Consider the following 25332-nt stretch of genomic DNA (forward strand, 5'->3'; position numbering starts at 1 on the left):
CTTTCTCTTTTTCTATTTCTTTTCACATACTTAATTCATGGCTCTTAGCTCAATGCTTTCAATTTCCCTTTCATAACTTCCCAGCAACCCCAAACTTGAACATTTGTCAATACCACAAAATATTTTCTACTTAACTCAAGGTAAAGCTTTTCACAAGGGGTTTTTAAATTATGTTCAAGGCTACAGGTTCAAATGATAGAACACATAGTGCTCTCTTTTAGTGGGCTAAATTCATGAATTTGTCTAATAAAAGCGTTACCAACAAATGGCCTTGATCATATGATGCAAACAAGTAATTGATTCAATCATAGAAAACCTGGGCAAAATGATTCATGCTTTCAAAGTAATTGCATTCAATCACAAAAACTCTGGACCTCAAAACCTCACATATAAGCTCATTCACATTCCACAAATACACATTATGCTTAGTATCATAATCACAATCACAACATCATGTATTTGTTCACAAAGCTTGTGAATCACCTATATAAACATATAATGTGCACATCTCAACATCAATCAATATTAAAGCATCATCAAGCATTACTTATAAAACAACAATCATAAGCAAACCATCATAACAAACAAAATTTCCAATTGAGTACATCAAACCCTATTCCAAAAATAAAAGTGAATGATAAAACAAATCCTTCTCTAGTGCTTTGAAAAACTCAGCCCTAACAATGATACTCTCTCCCAACCCCAAACTTAGATGGAAAACTAGTGAGAAAGTGAGTGGAAGCGAGATTTTCTAAAGAGGAATGAAAGGAAAAATGTAGAGAACCTTTGGAAAAGTGTTTAGGAGTGTGTATGTAGAGAAGAATCTGAAAATAGAGGCCAAAGCGTGACTTAGGGTATAAAAATACCCTAATGGGCTCGGGTTCCGCTTAGGGGCAACCTAAACCCATTTTACGATACCACCGCTCAGCGGCATTTTCGTGTTGTGCTTTTCTTCTTCCTAGCTTACCCTAGGTGCCTTCTACTCATGCCCCTCACTTGCTTCCTGCAATTAAGTTCTCAGATCACTTAAACATTCAATCCCTATCATGCAACTAAAGCAGAATCAAAACAAACAATACAGATAAAATCAACCAACTGAGTTGCCTCCCAGGTAGCGCTTGTTTAACGTCACGAGCCTGACCAAAAATCCTCCAGCACCCTTCAGTAGATGCAAATCTTTCTTACCAACACCCATCAGTAGGTGTATACAAACATAGTATCCTTTAGTAGATACTCTTCCGCCTAACATCCATCAGTAGATGTAAACCCTGTAACAAACTTATAACAAAAACAAAAATACCCAAAAGTTCAAAATTACATCACCAAACCAAAAATTAAAAGTTCTTAAATCACTGGGTTGCCTCCCAGCAAGCGCTCTTTTAACGTCACTAGCTTGACCCAATAAAGCTCATGTTCCTTCTTCTTTTTCTTCTTCTTTCTACTGAACTTCTTCAGAAATTTGATCAAACCAGGAACCTGTTGCACTGTCTCAATCATAGGAACTTTAATCTCCAATTTCTTGAAGATTTCCATCAAGAACTTAAATTTCTTTTCCTTCCTATGATACTTCTTTGGATGACGAAAGGGTTTTTCATATGATTCTCTCTCTCTTCCTCTCGTCCTCTTTCTCTTTTCTCTCACTTTCTTTTTTTCTTTTCTTTTTTTACTCACTTTCTCAATCTTCACACAAATTTTCTCTTCTTCTTTCTATTCTCTCTCTTTTCTCTCTTCTTTTTCCAACTCAACTTTTTCAACATTTACATTCACTAGCACTTTACACTCTTCCCTGGGGTTAACCTCAGTATTAGCCCTACAATTCTTGTCAGTCCTTTCTTCCAACTGCTTGGTAATTTGACCCATTTGAATCTCCAAGTTCTTAATAGCAGCTTCAGTGCTCTTTTGAGTGGATTAAGTTGCCTGTATGAATTGCTGAAGAGTTTCTTCCATCCTTATTGATCTTTCAATAAGTGTAGACATTTGTTGCCATAAGGTTGGTTGTTGTTGTTGTTGCTTGTGAAATTTCCCTGATTGTCCAGCTTGCCCACTTTGTCCTTGACCAATACTTGGGTGTGGTTTCCACCCTTGATTGAAGTTCCCCTGATAGTATGGAACTTGATTGGCCATGAGGTTAACATCGTCTAAAGCTTCCACTAGAAAGGCGCATTGACCATTTATATGGTCACCACCACACAATTCACACATCTGTGGTTGAACCTGTGCAACAGTCTTTAACCCTTTTGGCAGTTGTGCAAGTATCTTTGTGAGATTCTCCAATTGTTGAGTTAGCATCTTGTTCTGAGCTAGAAAGGCATCATTGGATTGCAACTGTAGAACTCCTTTTTGTTGAATAGGAGCTCCTCTTTCACTGTTAAGCTCATTATCATTAGTAGCCATGTTTTCAATTATTTCTGTGGCTTCCTCTAGAGTCTTCCATTTGATATTGCCTCCAGTTGAGGCGTCAAGCATCATCTTGGTTTGTGAACCAAGACCTCCAAGGAAGATTAGGACTACTTCTACTTCGTCAAATCCATGCGTGGGAGTCTTTCTTAATAAGCTTTTGTACCTGTCCCATGCGTGACCTAGTGATTCCTCCATGCCTTGCCTGACATACCTGGTATTAGCCCATCCACATGCATGCATAGAATTCTTTTGGAAGATGGGGGCAAGGCTAGTGAGACAGCCACAAAGAAGGCAAAACTCCGTGATCATGGACGTCATCAAGAAGGAGGTGACCAAGCTTTTGCAAGCTGGGATCATCTACTCTATTTCAGACAATCAGTGGGTGAGCCCCATCCATGTTGTGCCTAAGAAAACTGGCCTCACTGTGGTGAAGAATGAGAGGGATGATCTTATCCCAACTAGAGTGCAGAATAGCTAGAGAGTCTGCATTGACTATAGGAGGCTCAACCAAGCAACCAGGAAAGATCATTTTCCCCTGCCATTCATTGATCAGATGCTGGAGCGCCTGGCAGGTAAATCTCATTATTGTTTTCTTGATGGTTTTTCTGGCTATTTTCAAATCAATATTGCTCCTGAGGACCAAGAGAAAACCACGTTCACCTGCCCCTTTGGCACTTTTGCCTATAGGAGGATGCCATTTGGCCTGTGCAATGCCCCTGATACCTTCCAGCGGTGCATGCTTAGCATTTTTAGCGATTTTCTGGAAAGTTGCATGGAGGTGTTCATGGATGATTTTACTGTATATGGATCCTCATTTCATACATGTTTAGACAGTGAGGAAAAGCTTTTGAAAGGATGAATTGATACTAACCTTGTTCTTAATTTTGTGAAATGTCATTTCATAGTTGAACAAGGTTTAGTGTTAGGGCATATCATTTCTAGGAAGGCAATAGAGGTAGATCCTGCAAAAATATCTGTGATTTCACAATTGCCTTACCCCTCTTGCGTGCAAAAGGTTCGATCTTTCCTTGGGCATTCAGGTTTCTATAGGCGCTTCATCAAGGATTACAGCAAGAAAGCGCTTCCCTTGTCCAAACTGTTGCAGAAAGACATTGAGTTTGATTTTGATGACATATTGATGGACAAATTTGTAAGCACCAAAATATGATGTCACAAACTTGTTTCACAATCGGCAAGTATGACCGAATCGTTCAAGTAATAAAACTTGGTAAGACCAAGTATCGTTCTTCCCAAAGGACTCACGGCCTAGTTTAGTTATGTGATTTCTTGATTAGCTAAGACTTAAGAAAACAATGATTGAAATTTTAATATGCAAGACGAAAATAAACATGTATGCATGAATTGATCAATGGCAAAGACATAAGATAAACACTTTCAATGGATTAAATGAATGAATATGTTGTTGGGGGTCAATTTCATCTCATCCACTCTCATATATTTTAGGAATTCCTCTTTCAAATCATCATTGTTAATGCCACTCTCTAATGTACCATTCTAGATGGCTTCTCCCTAATCAAATAGTTCATACAATTCCTAGCATTCCTAATGATTAGTTCATGAGTGCAGGAGCTTAAGGCAACCAATATAATGTTGTCAGTAAAATATTGGGAGAAATTCCCCGGATCTAGATTTCCCCGTACGTGTCCGTATCAACAAAACCAATAATCATGCATTAGAATGAGTTAAACAATGCAAGCATTGAGCAAAGAGGAAAAACCCTAACTAATGATGAAAAGAAAGCATATGTCTTAATTCAAAGATGTATTCAACAAATCCATATATGAGAGCTTCAAGAGATTACATTGATTCCCCAACAAACATACAAGGTTTAGTTCACCATATTCATGGTGAACCTAGATGAATAACAATGAAAGTATGAAAGAATAAACCCAATAAAGGTGAAGAGGTAGCCTGAGCATCCAAGATCCTCCTTCAAAGGGGTGAAAGAGAGAGTGTTTGCCTCGTTTCTGCCAAAGATACCTAACTAAAGGACGTGCAAGCCCTTAAATACTAATCTAGAGTTACAAAAGATTATAAAAGTCCAAGCCCAAAAAGTGCCGCTCAGCGCCATTTACCGCTCAGCGGTGGTTACGCGTCTTCTTTCTTCCCCTCAGCGGCCATTTGCCCCTCAGCGGTTCCAACGCCACCTCTTGAGTGCCGCTCAGCGGTAGTTTGCCGCTGAGCGGTGCCTTCGACTTCCCCTTTTTGCACTCTTTCTTGTCTTTTCTAATGTCCTCTCTCTCATTCTTCACTTCTTTCACCAAATTCACCTCAAAACCTGCACAAAAACACTCAAATCAAGCATAAACCTGTCCAGCTCTCTTATTTCTGAAAATATAAACAAAATGCATGATTTCAAGCTAGTTTCTAAGTCTAAAGGTTGCTTTTAGTATCACTTTTAAGCATGAAAATAACAGTTTTTCAACTGTTATCACAACCCCAAACTTAGAACTTTGCTTGTCCTCAAGCAAACAAAATGTAACTCCATCTCCAACCAATTCATATGATGGTTCACTCATTCAAAATCCTCTTTTCAAGATAAGTAATAACTTCACTCAAACTTATGACCAAGAGTTAATTCAAGATGTGCACATGCTTTAGTGTTCACAAAGTCATTTAAGTTCCAACAAATGCTATTTTTCATGAATGATCAATCAATTAAGCATGGATGTTCATGTGCTTATGGAATCTTTCCTCACTAGGTAAAGTGTTTCACTCAACACACAAGTGTATAAGAGGTAAAGTGTTTCACTCATTCACTCCACTATCACAATGTCACATGAATCAACTTTGCCTTTCATTTAACCACAATCAAATACATTCACAAGCATGCATCATCACAAGGACTTTTCAATGGCTTATAATGTGGTTGGGCTAACAAGAAAATTGGTTTTTCTGGATCACAAAATCCTTGAGTTAAGAGAATCATAACAACACAATCTTCTTATTCATTCCCAACTTTCTTTTGCCTTTGCTTTTGCATTTGCATTGAGCTTTGCTTCTTTTTCTTTTCTTTTCTTTGCATATTTTTACTTTTTAGCTGTTAGCTCAATGCTTTTTTCCTTTTTCATGTTTCCCCAATAACCCCAAACTTGAACATTTAACAATACCACACAAGATCTTCTACTTAACTCAAGGTAAAGATTTTCAATCAAGGGTGTTCAGTGTATATTTAAGGCTAAGGGTTCAAAGGATAGAACACAACGTGTTCTCTTTTAGAAGGCTAACTTTATGAATTTGGCCAATAAAAAGGGTTTCAAAAACACGGCCTTTGATCATATGATGCAAAACAAGCAATTGATTCAATCATAGAAAACCTGGGCAAAGTCATTCATGCTTTCAAAGTAACAGCATTCAACAATAACAACTCTGGAGCTCAAAACCTCACATATAAGCTCATTCACATTTGACATACACATCCTGCTTAATTTCACAATCACAATCATGATATCATGCATTTGTTCACAAAGCTTGTGAATCACCTGTATAAGCATTTTAATGTGCACATCATCTCAACATCAATCAATCAATAAGCATCATTCAATCATTACTTATCACACAATCACAGTTAATAGCAAACCATCATAAGGAACCAGGTGTTCAATAGAGTACATCAAACCTTAATCTAAAAACAAAAACAAATAAGTTCAGAAAACTTAAACCACAAAAGCATAATCATATGATAGCATTCATCAGTAAATGCTATCTCAGCTCCTCATCAGTCCGAGCTCTCTGTATCTTCCTCTTCCTCTTCATCATCATCTTCATCAACTGCATCCTCCTCCTCAGCTTCATCTTCCTCCATATCTCTGGCTGAAGCTTCAGCTGCTTCAGCTCCTCCATATACTGGTTCTTCTGGCCAAGCTACCACATTATGGAATTCATCCATAGTCCACCTGTGTGCTGGAGGGGTATCATACATCCCCACTATCATCTCAGCCGTGGCCACCTGCCCTCTGTGGATGGACTGCAACTGAGCACCTATAAGAGACATATACATGTCCCTCATCTGGAATGGTTCTGCCTCATGAGTATCAGCAGAAGTCCTGCTCTGTGCTGGCCTTCTCTCTCTACGAGCCTGGCGTGGTGGCACTGGCTGGGCTGCCTCCTCACCTCCACAGTACTGTCTGTAATAGGCCTCATCTATAGCTTTTCTTGGCCTCTCAAATGGTGGAACAGTAGTGTCCACCCCAGCTAGCTTGCAAAGGTGAGTGATCAAAGAAGGATGTCCCAGTGGTGCTTTGTTGTTTGAGGTGTTAGCACACACACTAATCTCATCAGCTATCACCTGCCCAATATTAACATTCAAGTTTCTGATAACACAGTAGATGAATAGTGCCCTGCTGAGAGTAATATCTGACACATGTGAACATGGCTGAATGTTGGCATGAGAAAACGCCATCCAATACTTTGCAAGAGGAGTCAAATCTGTCCTCCTAATGTTAACCACTGAGCCAGATCTATTCCTTTGGAAGTGTCCTCCAGGTATACACAATACTCTCTCCACATCCTCATAATCAGCACCTTCCTCCATGCTAAGAGCAAACTGGCATTGCTCACCAGCCCACACAGTATCCAGAAAGTTATTTATGGAGTCAGGATCATACCTGATAGCATGGCCTCTAACATAGCCCAAATAATTCTCAGCTGGATAATCACCAATCTTCTTTGCATTGGTGTAAAATTCTTTCACCACAGCTATGTTGGCAGGTGATGGATAAGTGGCTAGCTTCCCCCAATCATTCCCTAACACTTGCTCTCCAAATTGAGGAGCAAAGTTAGGTATCATTCCAACCTTTCTCTCCATTAGAAGTCTCCTGTCCTGAACCACCCTAAAGTGCTTCTCATGTTTCCTAGAGAGGAACCTGCCATTATGGGGCTGCTCTGGTTCCTTTTCCTTTCTCTTGGTTGCCATGGTTTTCAATCTCTTTCCTGAAGAGGATGCCATTCCTGCATTCAAACATAAATCCAAAACCACAGAACATGATGTTAATCATTAGTAAACTCAGAACACAACTCCTTTCGAATCTAAACCACCGCTGAGGGTCAGAATTTCCCCTCAGCACCACCAGTGCCACATCCAAACATGCAACAAACCAAAAAAACAAATCTGGCAGAGTGCCGCTCAGCGGTAATTGCCGCTCAGCGGTGATCTGCAGATTTTTGCAAATCTTCTTTTTAAAACAGTCCTAACTCCACCCTAATGCAATTTTCAGTTTTCCAGTTCATAATCAAGCAGTTTAATCGGTTCAAACATCAAATATATCATCAAATCATGCATAGAAATCAAAACCCCTAAATATTCATGCTTTGACAATCACAGTCAATTTCAAGAACCCTAGAATGAACAAAATGCATTTTACTTACTTGGGTGGAGATACTAGATGCAATGAAAATGCCTTCAAACTAGAATGCTCTCTTCCAACCCCAAACTTTGATGGCACACTAGTGAAAAAGTGAATAGAAGAGAGATTTTCTTAAGAGGGAAGAGTGAAAAGATGTGGAAAACCTAGGAGAAGGTGTGTGGAAGTGTTTGTGCAGAGAGAAGTCTGGAAATAAACCCTAAAACGCAGCTTGGGGTATAAAAATACCCTAATGGGCTCGGGTCCCGCTAAGGGGAACTAAAGCCCAGTCTGCGAGAGTACCGCTCAGCGGTAATTGCCGCTCAGCGGCACTTTCTTGATGTGCTCCTCTCCTTCTTTTCTTGACCTACGTGCCTTCCCTACATGTCCCTCATAGGTTCCCTGCAATTCAATGTTAAAAATGCTTATGCAAACCCTAACTAAAAATAAACAAACAAAAACAATAAATCAACTGGGTTGCCTCCCAGGTAGCGCTTGTTTAACGTCCCGAGCCTGACCCAAAATCCACCAACACCCATCAGTAGGTGTTTCAAACTTACCAGCACCCATCAGTAGGTGCAAAATCTTCTCACCAACACCCATCAGTAGGTGTTACAAACTTAGTATCCTTCAGTAGATACTTAACCACCTAGCATCCTTCAGTAGATGCTAGATCAAACAAAATAATATCCAGAATAATATTCACAAATTATAAATTACAAAACCAAATCAAAAGTTTGTAAATCCACTGGGTTGCCTCCCAGCAAGCGCTTCTTTAACGTCACTAGCTTGACCCTGTTAAAGCTCACGTTCCTTCTTCTTTTTCTTCTTTCTACTGAACTTCTTCAGAAATTTGATCAAACCAGGAACCTGTTGCAATGTCTCAATCATAGGAACTTTAATCTCCAATTTCTTGAAGATTTCCATAAAGCACTTAAATTTCTTTTCCTTCCTATGATTCTTCTTTAGATGAGGATGTGATTTTTCATGTGATTTCTTCTTCTTTCCTCTCATCTTCTTTTTCTTCCTTTTTCTCTCCCTAAATTTTCTCTTTTTCTCTTCTTTTATTTTTTTCTTCCTTTCTCTTTTTCTCCTCAACTTCTTTATCTTCACACAAATTTTCTTTCTCTCTTTTCTCTCAACCAATTCTTTTTCTTTTTCTTCATCTTTATCTTTCTCACTCAACTCTTCTTTCTCTTTTCTCTCTACCCTTTCCTCATCTCCCTCTAATTTTTCCTCATCAAGAATCTTGTCACTTTCAGTGATAATGACTTGCCCTTCCTCCTTAAGGTTAACATCAGTATTAACATCATCATTTAATATCTGACTAATGTGACGAAGTTGCATCTCCATTCTTTTACATGATTCTTCAATGCTTTTCTGAGTAGAGTCGGAATTTTTCAAAAATCGTTGAAGGGTGTCCTCCAACCTATCCAAACTTCCTGATAGAAAGGGTTGTTGCTGCCATTGTTGTTGTGGTTGGTTCTCAAATTGTCCAGCAGCTTGCCAAAATTGGCTTTGATCCGTGCTTGAGTGAGGTTCCCACCATTGGTTGAGATTACTTTGGTAGAATTGAGTGCCCCTATAATTAAACTCTTGACCAAATTGCATTCTGCAGACATTAGGCACAAAACCCTAAAAACAATTGTTAGCACAAAAAGATAGAGAAAAGAAAATAAAGATTGAAAAGATATAAGAAGATAAGAGATTTAGAAGATAGAATCAAATAAAATAAAACCTAATCTAAAAAATAAAATCTAATCTAAAAGATAAAATAAAATAAAATCTAACCTAACCTAAAAGATAGAATAAGAATAAAATAAAATCTAACCTAAAAAGATAAAAAGATAAAATCTAATAAAATAAAATAAAATCTAATCTAAAAAAATAAAAATAAAATCTAACCTAAAAAAAAAAATCTAATCTAATCTAACCTAAAATAAAATCAAATCAAATAAAAACCGAAAAATAAAAAACAGAAAATAAAAATAGAAAACAGAAAAACAGAAAACAGAAAAATAAAATAAAATCAAATAAAATACAAACTGAAAAATATAAACAGAAAAATAAAATAAAATTAAAAAAATTCGAAATATAAATTAAAAATAAAAAAAATAAGTCAAAGATAATCAATAATCACACAAATTAACCAGTTAAACCACGAGTCCCCGGCAACGGCGCCAAAAACTTGATGGACAAATTTGTAAGCACCAAAATATGATGTCACAAACTTGTTTCACAATCGGCAAGTATGACCGAATCGTTCAAGTAATAAAACTTGGTAAGACCAAGTATCGTTCTTCCCAAAGGACTCACGGCCTAGTTTAGTTATGTGATTTCTTGATTAGCTAAGACTTAAGAAAACAATGATTGAAATTTTAATATGCAAGACGAAAATAAACATGTATGCATGAATTGATCAATGGCAAAGACATAAGATAAACACTTTCAATGGATTAAATGAATGAATATGTTGTTGGGGGTCAATTTCATCTCATCCACTCTCATATATTTTAGGAATTCCTCTTTCAAATCATCATTGTTAATGCCACTCTCTAATGTACCATTCTAGATGGCTTCTCCCTAATCAAATAGTTCATACAATTCCTAGCATTCCTAATGATTAGTTCATGAGTGCAGGAGCTTAAGGCAACCAATATAATGTTGTCAGTAAAATATTGGGAGAAATTCCCCGGATCTAGATTTCCCCGTACGTGTCCGTATCAACAAAACCAATAATCATGCATTAGAATGAGTTAAACAATGCAAGCATTGAGCAAAGAGGAAAAACCCTAACTAATGATGAAAAGAAAGCATATGTCTTAATTCAAAGATGTATTCAACAAATCCATATATGAGAGCTTCAAGAGATTACATTGATTCCCCAACAAACATACAAGGTTTAGTTCACCATATTCATGGTGAACCTAGATGAATAACAATGAAAGTATGAAAGAATAAACCCAATAAAGGTGAAGAGGTAGCCTGAGCATCCAAGATCCTCCTTCAAAGGGGTGAAAGAGAGAGTGTTTGCCTCGTTTCTGCCAAAGATACCTAACTAAAGGACGTGCAAGCCCTTAAATACTAATCTAGAGTTACAAAAGATTATAAAAGTCCAAGCCCAAAAAGTGCCGCTCAGCGCCATTTACCGCTCAGCGGTGGTTACGCGTCTTCTTTCTTCCCCTCAGCGGCCATTTGCCCCTCAGCGGTTCCAACGCCACCTCTTGAGTGCCGCTCAGCGGTAGTTTGCCGCTGAGCGGTGCCTTCGACTTCCCCTTTTTGCACTCTTTCTTGTCTTTTCTAATGTCCTCTCTCTCATTCTTCACTTCTTTCACCAAATTCACCTCAAAACCTGCACAAAAACACTCAAATCAAGCATAAACCTGTCCAGCTCTCTTATTTCTGAAAATATAAACAAAATGCATGATTTCAAGCTAGTTTCTAAGTCTAAAGGTTGCTTTTAGTATCACTTTTAAGCATGAAAATAACAGTTTTTCAACTGTTATCACATATACAAGCATACGTTTGATTTCCTGAAGGAAGCTTTGACCACCACCCCTATCATTCAGGCACCGGATTGGACAGCTGATGACAAATTTATGAACACCGAAAAACGGCGCCACAAACTTGTTTAACAATCGGCAAGTGTGACCGAATCGTATCAAGTAATAAAACTAGGTGAGACCAAGTATCATTTTCCCAAAGGACTCACGGCCTAGTTAGCTATATGATTTGTTGATTATTTAAGACTTGTTAACAATTGATTGTAGGGTTTAAATGCAAAAGACAGTAATTAAACATGTATGCATGAATGTGATCAATGGAAAAGAGGAATACAAACACTTTAATGAATTAGATGGATGAGTATGTTGTTGGGGTTATCAATTTCATCTTGTTCACTCTCATATACTTTAGGAATTCATCATTCTTTTCATCAATTGCTAATGCCACTCTCTAAATCACCTTGCAAGAAGGCCTATCCTTAATTACGAGTTCATACAATTCCTAGCATTCCTAGTAATTAGTTCTGAAGTGCAGGAGCTTAAAGGCAACCAATATGCTATTGGGAGAAATTCCTCGGATCTAGACTTTCCCGTACGTTCCCATATCGACAAAATCAATAATCATGGCAATGAATGAGTTAAACAAAGCAAGCATTAAGCAAGGAGGAAAATCCATAACTAAAGATGAAAGAAAGCATGTATCTTAATATAAGATGTTGAAACAAATTCCATATATGAGAGTTTCACAACACTACATTGATTCCCCAACAACAATACAAGGTTTAGTTCACCATATTCATGGTGAAACTAGATGAACAATAATGAAAGAATGAAAGAGATAGAAAAACCCTAGAAAGAGAAGAGGAGAGCCGTCACCATCTCCCAATCTACCCTCAAGGGGTGAAAAAGTGTGTTTCTGCTTCCTCCCAGCCAAAGATACAAACCCTAAGACATCTAGGTCTTTAAATAGGACGTAAAAATAATAGAAAACGGCTCCAGGCCCAAACAGATCATAAAATCGCAGAAAACTGGCCCAAAACTCGTCTGGTTGACTTTTTCTGTATTGTGGTTGACTTTTCGCATTCTGGTTGACTGGTTGACTTTTCTGGTTTCTGGTTGACTTTTCAGCATTCTAATCATTCAGTACTTCAATTCTTCTTTCAAATCATTCAATTAGCCTACAAAATCAAGGGAATCTTGCACAAAACCATTAAATTCACTTTCAACTCTCTTATTCACAAAACAAACTTAAAAATATGAGTTCAAGCTAGTTTCTAAGTCTTAAAGGTTGCTTTTGGTATCAATTTTAAGCATAAAAATAACGGTTTTTCAACCGTTATCACAACCCCAAAGTTAAAACTTTGCTTGTCCTCAAGCAAACAAGATGTAACTCAATCTTCCATCAATCCATATATTGGTTCACCACATTCAAAAATCCTTCTTTCAAGACAAGTAAATACTCAATTTAGCTCATCATCAAGACTTCAATCAAGATGTGCACATGCTTTTAGTGATCACCCAAACACATACTATCCAACAAATGCTATTTTTATGAATGATCAATTAACTAAGCAAAGATGTTCTTATGTGTTCATGGAATCTATCCTCACTAGATAAAGTGTTTCACTCAAACACACAAGTGTATAAGAGATATTCACTCATTCACTCTACTATTACATTTGACATGAATCAACTTTGCCTTTCATTTAACCATAATCAAAAACACTTACAAGCACACATCATCACAAGGACTTTTCAATGGCTTACAATGTGGCTGGGATAACAAGAAAATTGGTTTTTCTAGATCACAAAACCCTTGAGTTAAGAGAATCATATAAACACAACCATTCTTACTTATTCCCAACTTTCCTTTGCATTGAGCTTTGCTTTTTCTTCTCTTTTCTTTCTCTTTTTCTTTTTCTTTTCACATACTTAATTCTTAGCTCTTAGCTCAATGCTTTCAATTTCCCTTTCATAACTTCCCAACAACCCCAAACTTGAACATTTGTCAATACCACAAAATATATTCTACTTAACTCAAGGTAAAGCTTTTCACAAGGGGTTTTCAAATTATGTTCAAGGCTACGGGTTCAAATGCTCTCTTTTAGTGGGCTAAATTTATGAATTTGGCTAATACAAGGGTTACCAACAAAGTAATTCAATCATTGAAAACCTGGGCAAAGTCATTCATGCTTTCACAGTTATAGTATTCAACAATAACAACTCTGGAGCTCAAAACCTCACGTATAACCTCATTCACATTCCACACATAACATCCTGCTTAGAATCATAATCACAATCACAACATCTTGCATTTGCTCACAATGCTTGTGAACCACCTGTACAAGCATATAATGTGCACATTCTCAACATCAATCAATATCAAAGCATCATCAGGCATTACTTATCAAACAACAATCATAAGCAAACCATCATAACAGACAAAGTTTCCAATTGACTACATCAAATCCTATTCTAAAAACAAAAAGTGATTGATAAAACAAATCCTACTCTAGTGCTTTGAAAAACTCAGCCCCATCAATGATGCTCTCTCCTAACCCCAAACTTAGAGTGAAAACTAGTGAGAAAGTGAGTGGAAGGGAGATTTTCTAAAGAGGAATGAAAGGAAAAATGTAGAGAACCTTTGCAAAAGTGTTTAGGAGTGTGTGTGTAAAGAAGAATCTGAAAATAGAGGCCAAAGCGTGACTTAGGGTATAAAAATACCCTAATGGGCTTAGGTTCCGCTAAGGAACAACCTAAGCCCATTCTGCGACACTACCGCTCAACGGTAGTTTGCTGCTCAGCGGCACTTTCGTGAAGTGCTCTTCTTCTTCCTAGCCTAACCTAGGTGCCTCCTACTCATGCCCCTCACTTGCTCCCTGTAATTAAGTTCTCAGATCACTTAAACATTCAATCCCTATCATGCAACTAAAGCATAATCAAAACAAACAATACAGATAAAATCAACCAACTGAGTTGCCTCCCAGGTAGCGCTTGTTTAACGTCACGAGCCTGACCAAAAATCCTCCAGCACCCTTCAGTAGATGCAAACCGTTCTTACCAACACCCATCAGTAGGTGTATACAAACATAGTATCCTTCAATAGATACTCTTCCGCCTAACATCCATCAGTAGATGTAAACCCTGTAACAAACTTATAACAAAAACAAAAATACCCAAAAGTTCAAAATTACATCACCAAACCAAAAATTAAAAGTTCTTAAATCACTGGGTTGCCTCCCAGCAAGCGCTCTTTTCACGTCACTAGCTTGACCCAATAAAGCTCATGTTCCATCTTCTTTTTCTTCTTTCTACTGAACTTCTTCAGAAATTTGATCAAACCAGAAACCTGTTGCAATGTCTCAATCATATGAACTTTAATCTCCAATTTCTTGAAGATTTCCATGAAGCACTTAAATTTCTTTTCCTTCCTATGATACTTCTTTTGATGACGAAAGGGTTTTTCATATGATTCTCTCTCTCTTCCTCTTGTCCTCTTTCTCTTTTCTCTCACTTTCTTTTTTTCTTTTCTTTTTTTACTCACTTTCTCAATCTTCACACAAATTTTCTCTTCTTCTTTCTCTTCTCTCTCTTTTCTCTCTTCTTTTTCCAACTCAACTCTTTCAACATTTACAATCACTAGCACTTTACACTTTTCCCTGGGGTTAACCTCAGTATTAGCCCCATAATTCTTGTCAGGCCTTTCTTCCAACTGCTTAGTAATTTGAGTCATCTGAATCTCCAAGTTCTTAATAGCAGCTTCAGTGTTCTTTTGAGAAGATTCAGTTTTCTGTACTAATTACTTAAGAGTTTCTTCCATCCTTATTGATCTTTCATTAAGTATAGAAATTTGTTGCCATAAGGTTGGTTGTTGTTGTTGCTTATTAAATTTCCCAATTTGTCCAGCTTGCCCACTTTGTCCTTGACCAATGCCTAGGTGTGGTTTCCACCCTTGATTGAAGTTCCCCTGACAGTATGGAAATTGATTGGCCATGAAGTTAACATCCTCTAAAGCTTCCACTGGAAAGGCGGATTGACCATTCATATGGTCACCTCCACATAGTTCACACATCTGTTGTTGAACCTGGTGCAATAGTCTTTAACTCTTTTGGCAGTTGTGCAAGTGTTTTTGTGAGAGTCTCCAATTGTTGAGTTAGTATTTTGTTTTGAGCTAGCAAGGCATCATTGGATTGCAATTGTAGAACTCCTTTTTGTTGAATATGAGCTCCTCTTTCATTGTTCAGCTCATTATCATTAGTAGCCATGTTTTCAATTATTTCTATAGCTTCCTCTAGAGTTTTCCATTTGATAATTCCTCCAACTGAGGTGTCAAGCATCATCTTGGTTTGTGAACCAAGACCTTTAAGAAAGATTAGGACTACTTCTACTTCGTCAAATCCATGTGTGAGAGTCTTTCTTAATAGGCTTTTGCACCTATCCCATGCATGACCTAGTGATTCCTCCATGTCTTGCCTGAAAGATGATATCTCTTGCTTTCCTTTGTTTACCTTAGTAGAATTGAGTGCCCATATAGTTAAATTCTTGACCGAATTGCATCCTGTAGGCATTAGGCACAAAACCCTAAAAACAATTTTTAGCCCAAAAATATAGAGAAGATATAAAATAACAGATAAGAAGATAAAATAAAAACAGAAAAATAAAATTGAAAAATAAAATAAAAGGCATAATACCCAATTTTGTCCCCACTTTGGTTCGGAAATCTCAAGTTAGTCCCTTTCTAGAAATGTGAGTGGAATGGATCCTTACTTGTAATTATTTGAGTCTAATGAGTCCCTTCCGTTAAATAGAAGGAAACGGAGTTAGTGGGCTGATGATGTGGCAGTTGTCTTTGGTGAGGTGTCAAGACGCAAGCTTACGTGGTGTTAGGGTTCCCCATTTTCAAATTGGGTTTTATTACAAATTGGGGATAAAAGGATTTGGGGGTCATTCGTTCGAGATTAGGGCACGTCCGTGTGCGAGAAAGAAGACAGAGGCACGCTGTTATTTGTGGAACTCGTACGAAGTTTTAGACAGAGCATTTGTGAGTGGACGACCATTGGTGGGGTAAATAACGAAAAATGAAAAGCGACTTTCGAAGGTGCGTTTATGGTAGGTTTTGTTCTGTGTTTCGTTGCTTTTAGTGTGGTCCCCCCAGAAGTTTTGATTTTTTTTATGGTTTGTCTGTGTTGTGTGCCCCATTTACAGTGCATTTGCTTTGTTTCTGTTGCGACGTTGTCGTTGTGGTCCCCCTTCATAGTGTGTGGTACTGTGTTGTGGCATTTGCTTTATTTAATGTCATAAATGTGGTTTTGTTTTGTTTGAGTTGTTTATGGTCTGTACAGTAGTATGTTTATGGTTTTTTTCTTGCTTAGATATCATTTGGGTTAAGGGTTAAGCATAGATTAACTAACTCTGACCAATTTTATATTAGATAATATGGCCAACTCACACATTGAAGTCGTGTTTCACCATGGGGGGAAATTTGAGAATAATGGGACATTTGGATATCACTATGGTCAAACCACAATTATAAAAATAGACCCTGATCGATGGAGTTATTTTGAAATATTAAGCATTCTAAAGGAGATGGGTTATAGGAATGTAAAGGACTTATGGTATTCATTGGGTCGTGGTCCTGTATTAGAAGATTGTTTGGAACCTTTATTAGATGACAAGGGTGCTTGTCATCTGATCAATATTGCTATGTTGAATGGTGAAGCTCACCTTTATGTTATACATAGGGTGTGTGAACCTGAGTATCTTCTGCAGTTGGAATACTGTTCTGAAGGAGAAGTTGAGAGAGAGAGTGCTGATTTGCAAGTTGATAGGCCTAGTGTTGAAGGACAAGTTGAGAGAGAGAGTGCTGAAAAGGAAGTTCAGATAGAGATTGGTGTAGCAGATGTTGAGGCAGTGGGTGAACCTGAATCAGAAGTTGATCCAGAAATGGTAGAAGTTGAGGTTGATGTACTGGGTGATATAGAGGGTATGGTAGAGGATGTAGAGGATGTTGGTGTGGAGGATGTAGTAGAGGATGTTGGTGTGGAGGCAGAGGTTGAGGTAGAGGATGTAGAGGATGTTGGTGTGGAGGATGCAGTAGAGGATGTTGGTGTGGAGGCAGAGGTTGAGGTAGAGGATGTTGGTGTGGAGGCAGAGGTTGAGGTAGAGGGTGAGGGAAATGGGGTGAATGTAGACGTCCAGTCTGATGTAGAGAATTTAACATCCGTCTAATGACTTCAAAATGGTTGAGTGGGAGGTTAGAGAAGACTATGAAAGAGAATCCAAATATTAATCTGTATAACCTCCATAACAAAGTTTCTAAGAAGTGGAACATTGGTGTTTCACGGTCCACAACCTGTAGGGCAAAAGCAATGGCATCCAAACATATAGAAGGTGATTTTAAAGAACAATATAGAAGAGTGTATGACTATGCCAATGAGTTGCTTCGGTCAAATCCTGGTTCAACTGTGAAAGTTCATGTTCAACCTAATGAGGACACTCCAATTTTCAAGAGACTATATGTGTGTTTGAAGGCCTGTAAGGACAGCTTCGTGTCATGTAGGAAGATTATAGGTTTGGATGGTTGTTTCTTAAAAGGAAAATTTGGAGGTGAGTTGTTAACTGCAGTAGCAAGAGATGGGAATGACCAAATGTGTCCTTTGGCATATGCTGTTGTGGAAGTGGAGAATAAGGACACTTGGAGTTGGTTTCTACATTTTCTCATTGATGATCTTGGTGGTGTGGACATTTCTTCAACCATCACATTTATGTCAGATCAACAAAAAGTTAGTAACTTATTACCATTGCCATATTTTTTAATGTTTTAAACCTTAATGTGTTTTATTTTAACTTGTATAGCTTCATGTGAATAGGGACTTTTACCAGCCTTACAAGAACTTCTCCCTGGTGTGGAGCAAAGGTTTTGTGTGAGGCACATCTATGCTAATTTAAGGAAGAGGTTTCCTGGCCAGATTCTAAAACGTCTACTATGGAAGGCAGCAGCATCAACACACCCTCAAACATGGGAAGCAGTGATGAGAGAAATTAAAGGGGTGAATCCAGACGCCTTTAAATACTTATTAGCCATCCCACCAAGGTATGCCAATCCACATGCCTTTAAATGTCATTGGTCCTATTAATTGTTGTTTGTTTTCATAGCTGATATTTTTTTACTACAAACACTTATTTGTCTTTTAAAAATTTGCAGTTGGTCTGGAGAGAAAATTTTTGAGGTCAGACACATTTCAATGATGAGTGACAAGTATGTCGTTGACATAGATAAACTGGAATGCAGTTGCAGAAAGTGGAGTTTAACAGCTATCCCATGTTGTCATGCACTAGCTGCCATGACATTTATCAACATCAATGGAGAAGACTACGTGCCACATTGGTTTACAAAGTCAACCTACCAAGAAACATACATTCCAATCATCTACCCTGTCAATGGTCCTCAGCTATGGGAACAAACTTCTCAGCCTGATGTTTTGCCTCCAACTAAAAGAGTGTTGCCTGGTAGACCAAAGAAGAAGAGAAGGCTAGAGGCTTGGGAGCTAAAGAAGGATGACACACAACTGAAGCAAAATGGAACTCGTAAGAGATGTTCCATATGTAGACAGGTTGGTCATAAAAGAAATAGTTGTCCGCAAGCTCCTCCAGCACCCCAAACTCAATATCAATCAAGTGAGCAACCTGCAACCCAACCTGAACAAAGTCAGCCAACTACTGGACCAAGTCAACTTACTCAATGCGTTTTGGAACATACTCAGCCATCTACAACACAAGTTTAAAACTGATTTAGGACTGACAGTATGTTTAGCTTAAGTTATGGCTATTTTGTAATGACAAACATATATTTTGTAATCACAGACATGTTTTTTGTAATCACATACATCTGCTTGGTAAACTGTCAGACGTGGATTTGAATTCCACTTTGTAATTTCATTATGATGTAATTATGAATGTGAACGCTCGCCCACCACTTTGTAATTCCACTTTGTTTAATATCTACCAATGTTCGTACCAAATCTACCAAATTGGGCGCTCGCCCACCACAAGAGGACGCTCGTCCAGCACGAGAGGACGCTCGTCCAGAGAAGACTCTCAGCTGACGGTCGCCCACTCGCTCAGAACGCTTGCCAGGATAAGTGGACGCTCGTCCAAGAGTAGAAGCACGAGCGGACGCTCGTCCCAGCCACGTAGAAATGGACGCCCGTCCAGCCAGGTAGAAGAGAACGCTCGTCCTGTCATAGGACGCTCGTCCTTCAGAAGTGGATGCTCAGAAGTGGATCCAGCAAGGAGAACAGGACGCTCGTCCGGAATTGGAACTGCAAAATTGGAACTGTCATTATCCATCAACCACTTTCAATCTTTTTCTTTTTGGAACTGCAAAATTGTATACAGATTTTTCTTTTTGGATTACAGAAGCCACTTCCTCATTTTATTGCCAGTTACACACCACTTCCTCATTTTATGTTGTACATATCAAACTAAATGTAATTTCAAACCATATTCAGAAGCTTGAATTCAAATTTGACCTTCATTTGATAACATCATATTACAATTTGTCCAAAGTGCTCTTCACATAAACTATCTAACAGAACACATCATGGACTTTTAAACAAAAAACATACAACAATGATATTAATCAATCCCAGAAAACATATCATTGTTATTAACATCTTCTCCCTTTTTTGACATTCCCTAACACATTTCTCCAGACTATTAATCTTCCTCCTTTGCCTTGCAATAGTACTAACAGTATCATCTACGCAATCTTCACTAAGCCATTTAAAGAAATTGCATCCTTGAAGTTCTTCATTTCTTGTCCGCTTGTAGTTAGGGCAGCCCCAGAATTGTTTCCCCTCGTTCTTAATTGTTTTTGCCACTCTCAACACAGCAGCCTCCCCACAGTGGCATATTTGGCTTCCAACCAATCCTCTGGATGAACCACCACGACAGCTCCCCCATGAGCAAGACGAACAACCGTGATTCGAAGACATTGCCAACCCCAAACAGCGAACCCAAAAGAGCAAACCCCAAACAGAGACAACCACTGACAACGAAGAAGAACTCGCCAACCGCGAACCACCACTGCTCCGTCTTCCCGCGATCACTGCCTGCCTCTGTCTTCTTTCTCGCACACGGACATGCCCTAATCTCGAACAAATGCACTGACAATGGGGCACACAACACAGACAAACCACAAAATAAATCAAAACTTCTGGGGGGACCACACTGAAAGCAACGAAACACAGAACAAAACCTACCATAAACGCACCTTCGAAAGTCGCTTTTTGGTTTTCGTTATTTACCCCACCACTGCTCCGTCTTCCCGCGATCACTGCATCCTCTGTCTTCTTTCTTGCACACGGACGTGCCCTAATCTCGAACAAATCACCCCCAAATCTTTTTATCCCCAATTTTTAATAAAACCCAATTTGAAAATGGGGAACCCTAACACCACGTAAGCTTGCGTCTTGACACCTCACCAAAGACAACTGCCACATCATCAGCCCACTAACTCCGTTTCCTTCTATTTAACGGAAGGGACTCATTAGACTCAAATAATTACAAGTAAGGATCCATTCTACTCACATTTCTAGAAAGGGACTAACTTGAGATTTCCGAACCAAAGTGGGGACAAAATTGGGTATTATGCCAAAATAAAATAACATAATAATTGAAAAAAATAAAAACAGAATATAAAATAAAATAAAATAAAATAAAATAAAATAAAATAAAATAAAATAAAATAAAATAAAATAAAAACCGAAAAATAAAAACTGAAAATAAAAGCAGAAATTCAAATTTCAAAATTCCAAATTCAAGTCAAAGATAATCAATAATCACACAAATAAACTAGTTAAACCATGAGTCCCCGGCAACGGCGCCAAAAACTTGATTACAAATTTATGAACACCGAAAAATGGCGCCACAAACTTTCTTAACAATCGGCAAGTGTGACCGAATCGTATCAAGTAATAAAACTAGGTAAGACCAAGTATCGTTTTCCCAAAGGACTCACGGCCTAGTTAGCTATATGATTTTTTGATTATTTAAGACTTGTTAACAATTGATTGTAGGGTTTAAATGCAAAAGACAATAATTAAACATGTATGCATGAATTTGATCAATGGAAAAGAGGAATACAAACACTTTAATGAATTAGATGGATGAGTATGTTGTTGGGGTTATCAATTTCATCTTATCCACTCTCATATACTTTAGGAATTCATCTTTCTTTTCATCAATTGCTAATGTCACTCTCTAAATCACCTTGCAAGAAGGCCTATCCTTAATTACGAGTTCATACAATTCCTAGCATTCCTAATAATTAATTTTGAAGTGGAGATGCTTAACGGCAACCAACCCTCATATTCCTATGTCTAGGCAATATGCTCTTGGGAGAATTTCCCCGGATCTAGATTTCCCCATACATTCCCATATCTACAAAATCAATAATCATGGCATTGAATGAGTTAAACAAAGCAAGCTTTAAGCAAAGAGGAAAAACCCTAACTAATGAAGAAAGAAAGCATATATCTTAAAATAAGATGTTAAAACACAAATTCCATATATGAAAGTTTCACAAGACTACATTGATTCCCCAACAACAATACAAGGTTTAGTTCACCATATTCATGGTGAAACTAGATGAACAATAATGAATGAAAGAAAGATAGAACCTTTGAAAGATGAGGAGGTAACCTGAGCATCCAAGATCTTCCTTCAAGGGGTGGAAAAGAGAGTGTTTGCTTCGTCTCAGCCAAAGATACAAACCCTAGGACGTGCAAGTCCTTAAATAGGGCATAAAAATAACATAAAACAAGTCCAAGCCCATAAAAACAAAAGAAAAACGGTCCAAGCCCGCTTAGAATGGCGCTCAGCGGTATTTTACCGCTGAGCGGTAATAGCGCATGATCCATTTTGCCCCCAGCTGCTGTTTTTGCCCCTCAACGGTGATTCTGGCACCCGAAAAGTGCCGCTTAACGAAACGTTTTCTGTATTCTGGTTGACTTTTCAGCATTCTGGTTGACTGGTTGACTTTTTTAGTTGACTGGTTGAATTTTTAGGTTGACTGGTTGACTTTTCTGGTTGACTTTTTTAAGTCTTAAAGGTTGCTTTTGGTATCAATTTTAAGCATCAAAATGACGGTTTTTCAACCATTATCACCGGTCAATAATTTACGTTGGTGTTTTGGTGCACCGACGTCTATTGGGTAATGTTAAAGGCCAATTCTGCACCAGTGAACCTTGTGAACTCTCATGTATTTGAATTGGTTTTAATTGATATATTCTTCTTTCATCAATTGTTAGGGATTTTCTCCTTTGCTCTATGCTTGTTATATTTTGATCATTCATGGCATGATTTTATGGTCTTCTTTGTTATTGGAAAATACCTAGAAACAACGATCTAAAGAATTTCTCCCAAAAGCAGTATTGCTTAGGGATGAGGATATGCGTTTTGGTCATCTTAAGCTTCTAATGTGGGATGCAAGGGATTGTGTTCTAGTAATTAAGGATAGGCTTTCTTCACCGAGGGATCGGGTTTTAAGTAATTTAGAAAGTGATGTTAACAATTGAATGAAGAAGATGAATTCTTATATGCATGAGAGTAAACTAGGTGAAATCTAAACCCCAACAACATACCCATCTCATAATTTCAATATCATTATTCACCTGTGTTTTTCTTCAATTGATTAAAAGTGCATTCATATTTACTTTCTTGTTTTTGCATTCAAAACCATAAATTGTTCTTAAAAGTCTTAATTAGTTAAGTAATTACATGATTGTTTAGTGTCGTGAGTCTCTTGGGAAATGATACTTGGTCTTACCATTTATTATTACTTGATACGATTCGGTACACTTGCCGAAGTCTTAACAAAGACCCATTATTGAAAAGATTTCCTTTGAACTCTAGAGGAGTAGAAAACCAAACATAGGACATTTTCATGCTTTTAGTGGTGATTTTTTTATCCTTAACACCAATGTTCAGATTATAAAATTTGACTCTATGAACTCTAGAGGAGTAAAAAAACCAAACATAGGACATTTTCATGTTTTTAGTAGTGATTTTTTTATCCTTAAAACCAATGTTCAAATTATAACATTTTACTCTAAGGTAGGCAAAAATGTATTTCTTGGTTACTCGAACATATCAAAACGTTTATAGAATTTGTTATTCTTATACCTTGATTATTATAGAAACCATAAATGTAAAATTTAACAAATTTTCTTAAACTATAGAAGGTTGTTCGATCCTGATCTTGAGTTTACAAAGATGCAAACTAGTAGCTTGAAGAAAGAAGAGTAGAAGAAGGATCATTTGTTGATGCAACAAGAAGATCAAACAAAGATGATGTGAAAAAAGAATGTACATTTAAACCTTACACTAGTAAAAAAACGTAATTTGAACTCGTGCAATAGGTTTCAGTTTCTCCTAAAACCGAAGCCTATCAAAATGCGGTGGCATTTTTGTAGTTTAGTCGAACTTATACGCCTCGATTCCTTTTGAACCGAGACATTTTAGCTATATTACCTCAGTTAAAATGACAACCGATGCCTAACACTTTACAATTCCACCTACCTTCTGCACAGCAGACTTTTGCAGCTTTTCGAACCTGACATATTGCTTTGGTTCTTCATAGAAGCGAGGTAGTAGTAATAAAGAAATGGAAAATGAAGGGTTAACCGAGTCATATATTATCAGAAGATAAAAAAAAAAAGATGAATCCAAACAATTTGCATAAGCATGAAAACTACGAGAGAAGAAAAATACGTATATTTTTGTTCTATTCATGGAAGATATCACCCCTCTCCTCTGCCAACCCAATCCATCATTTGACACACAAGAATAACCACCATCACCAACACCCAACAAACACCACCCATCCCAGGGATCCACCCTCGAACTCTGCATAGGCGAATTCAACGTCTTCGACCTGGCTCTTCCAATCAATACTTGTCTCCATCGCCTGACTCTTTGACGCCCAACAGACCTTCATCACCGTCTTCATTGACGCCCAATCCTCGTGGCACTTCACCAACATTGATAATGACTACGTCGCCACCGCCACACTCTTTGACCTTTCCAAGGAGTGGTGGGCGTGGGACGGGCCTGCGCATGCTTCCATCGTGTCAGACTGGGGTCTGGAGTGTGCGAACTCTGTAATCTCGGGGATTTCCATTTCGAGCTTCTTCATTGGGTGCTTGGTGGGAGGATTCAGGCTAGCCTCGTTGGCTAACTCCTCGCTCGGGCAAAAGAACATGGGCATCATGGGCATCACTTCTCTTCTCGCCACTCTCTCGCGCAACGTTTGGATCTACTCCGCGCTCAAGTTCCTCTACGGCTTCGCTCGTGCGACCATTGAAACTTCTACGCTCGTGCTCGCCACCGGGATCATGGGCAAACGGCGGTGCGGCCAATGACAAAGTAAGGAATGTAGAGTGTGCAAGCGAGAAAGCTCGTTTTTCAGATTCAAAGGCCCCTGATTCTTCTTCTAATTCTTCCTCTTCCGACTCCAACCCCAAGAGAATCAAAAGCCCCTAGAGCGCCGAGGAGGATCGCATCCTCACCCGTCTCGTTGATCGGGCCCCGTAACTGGTCCCTCATCAACCGCTACATTGAGGGTAGATCTGCAAGTCCTGCTGCCTACGCTGGTGCAACCAACTCAACTTCACCGTCCAGCACCAACACTTCTCTCCCCAAGAGGACGAGACCATCATCGTCGGCCAACAACGAAGGAGCCACTTCTTCTACTACTTCTCGCTCCTTTAAGGACGACCCTGTCTCTCTAGCGCCGTCGTGGCTGAGGACACCGTACTGGATCACCAGATCTCTCATGAGAGTGCGCCGATGGGGTTTTGGGATATGATGAGAGATGTGACCGGACACTGTACTTTCATTAAATGAATCATAATTGCTTTTGTCTTTTTCATTTGGAATATATTATTGAAGCAATTTGATTTTACGGATTAGGAAATTAATTTTAAACTTTTTGGGACATACAGCCTCGCATGATTCAAAAAAAACATAAAAAAAAAGCAAAATTCCTAGTACTTCGGTTATGT

At 38.3% G+C, this 25332-nt stretch overlaps 2 protein-coding genes across 2 annotated transcripts; both read left to right on the forward strand.

Moving 5' to 3' along the window:
• Window positions 1–16702: 16702 nt before the first annotated feature.
• Window positions 16703–17494, forward strand: LOC148195252 (uncharacterized). Its single transcript, XM_088095141.1, has one exon. The coding sequence runs from the start codon at window positions 16703–16705 to the stop codon at window positions 17492–17494; it is 792 nt and encodes a 263-aa protein (XP_087951267.1).
• On the forward strand, window positions 17494–19050 carry LOC148195253 (uncharacterized). Its single transcript, XM_088095142.1, has 3 exons — window positions 17494–18048; window positions 18136–18359; window positions 18471–19050. Exons 1-3 carry the CDS (start codon window positions 17494–17496, stop codon window positions 19048–19050), a joined length of 1359 nt encoding a protein of 452 aa, XP_087951268.1.
• The last annotated feature ends 6282 nt before the right edge of the window (window positions 19051–25332 follow it).

Source organism: Vigna umbellata, chromosome 7 (genome assembly GCF_029865625.1).
Source record: "Vigna umbellata cultivar VRB3 chromosome 7, Vumbellata_1.0, whole genome shotgun sequence".
Classification (NCBI taxonomy): domain Eukaryota; kingdom Viridiplantae; phylum Streptophyta; class Magnoliopsida; order Fabales; family Fabaceae; genus Vigna; species Vigna umbellata.

Bases quoted from the DNA above. Each gene is read 5' to 3' on its own strand.
- LOC148195252 (XM_088095141.1), top strand. From the start codon at position 16,703: ATGGCCAACTCACACATTGAAGTCGTGTTTCACCATGGGGGGAAATTT.
- LOC148195253 (XM_088095142.1), top strand. From the start codon at position 17,494: ATGACTTCAAAATGGTTGAGTGGGAGGTTAGAGAAGACTATGAAAGAG. The intron at 18,049-18,135 runs GTTAGTAACTTA...TCATGTGAATAG, and splicing joins TTATGTCAGATCAACAAAAA to GGACTTTTACCAGCCTTACA. The intron at 18,360-18,470 runs GTATGCCAATCC...AAAAATTTGCAG, and splicing joins TTATTAGCCATCCCACCAAG to TTGGTCTGGAGAGAAAATTT.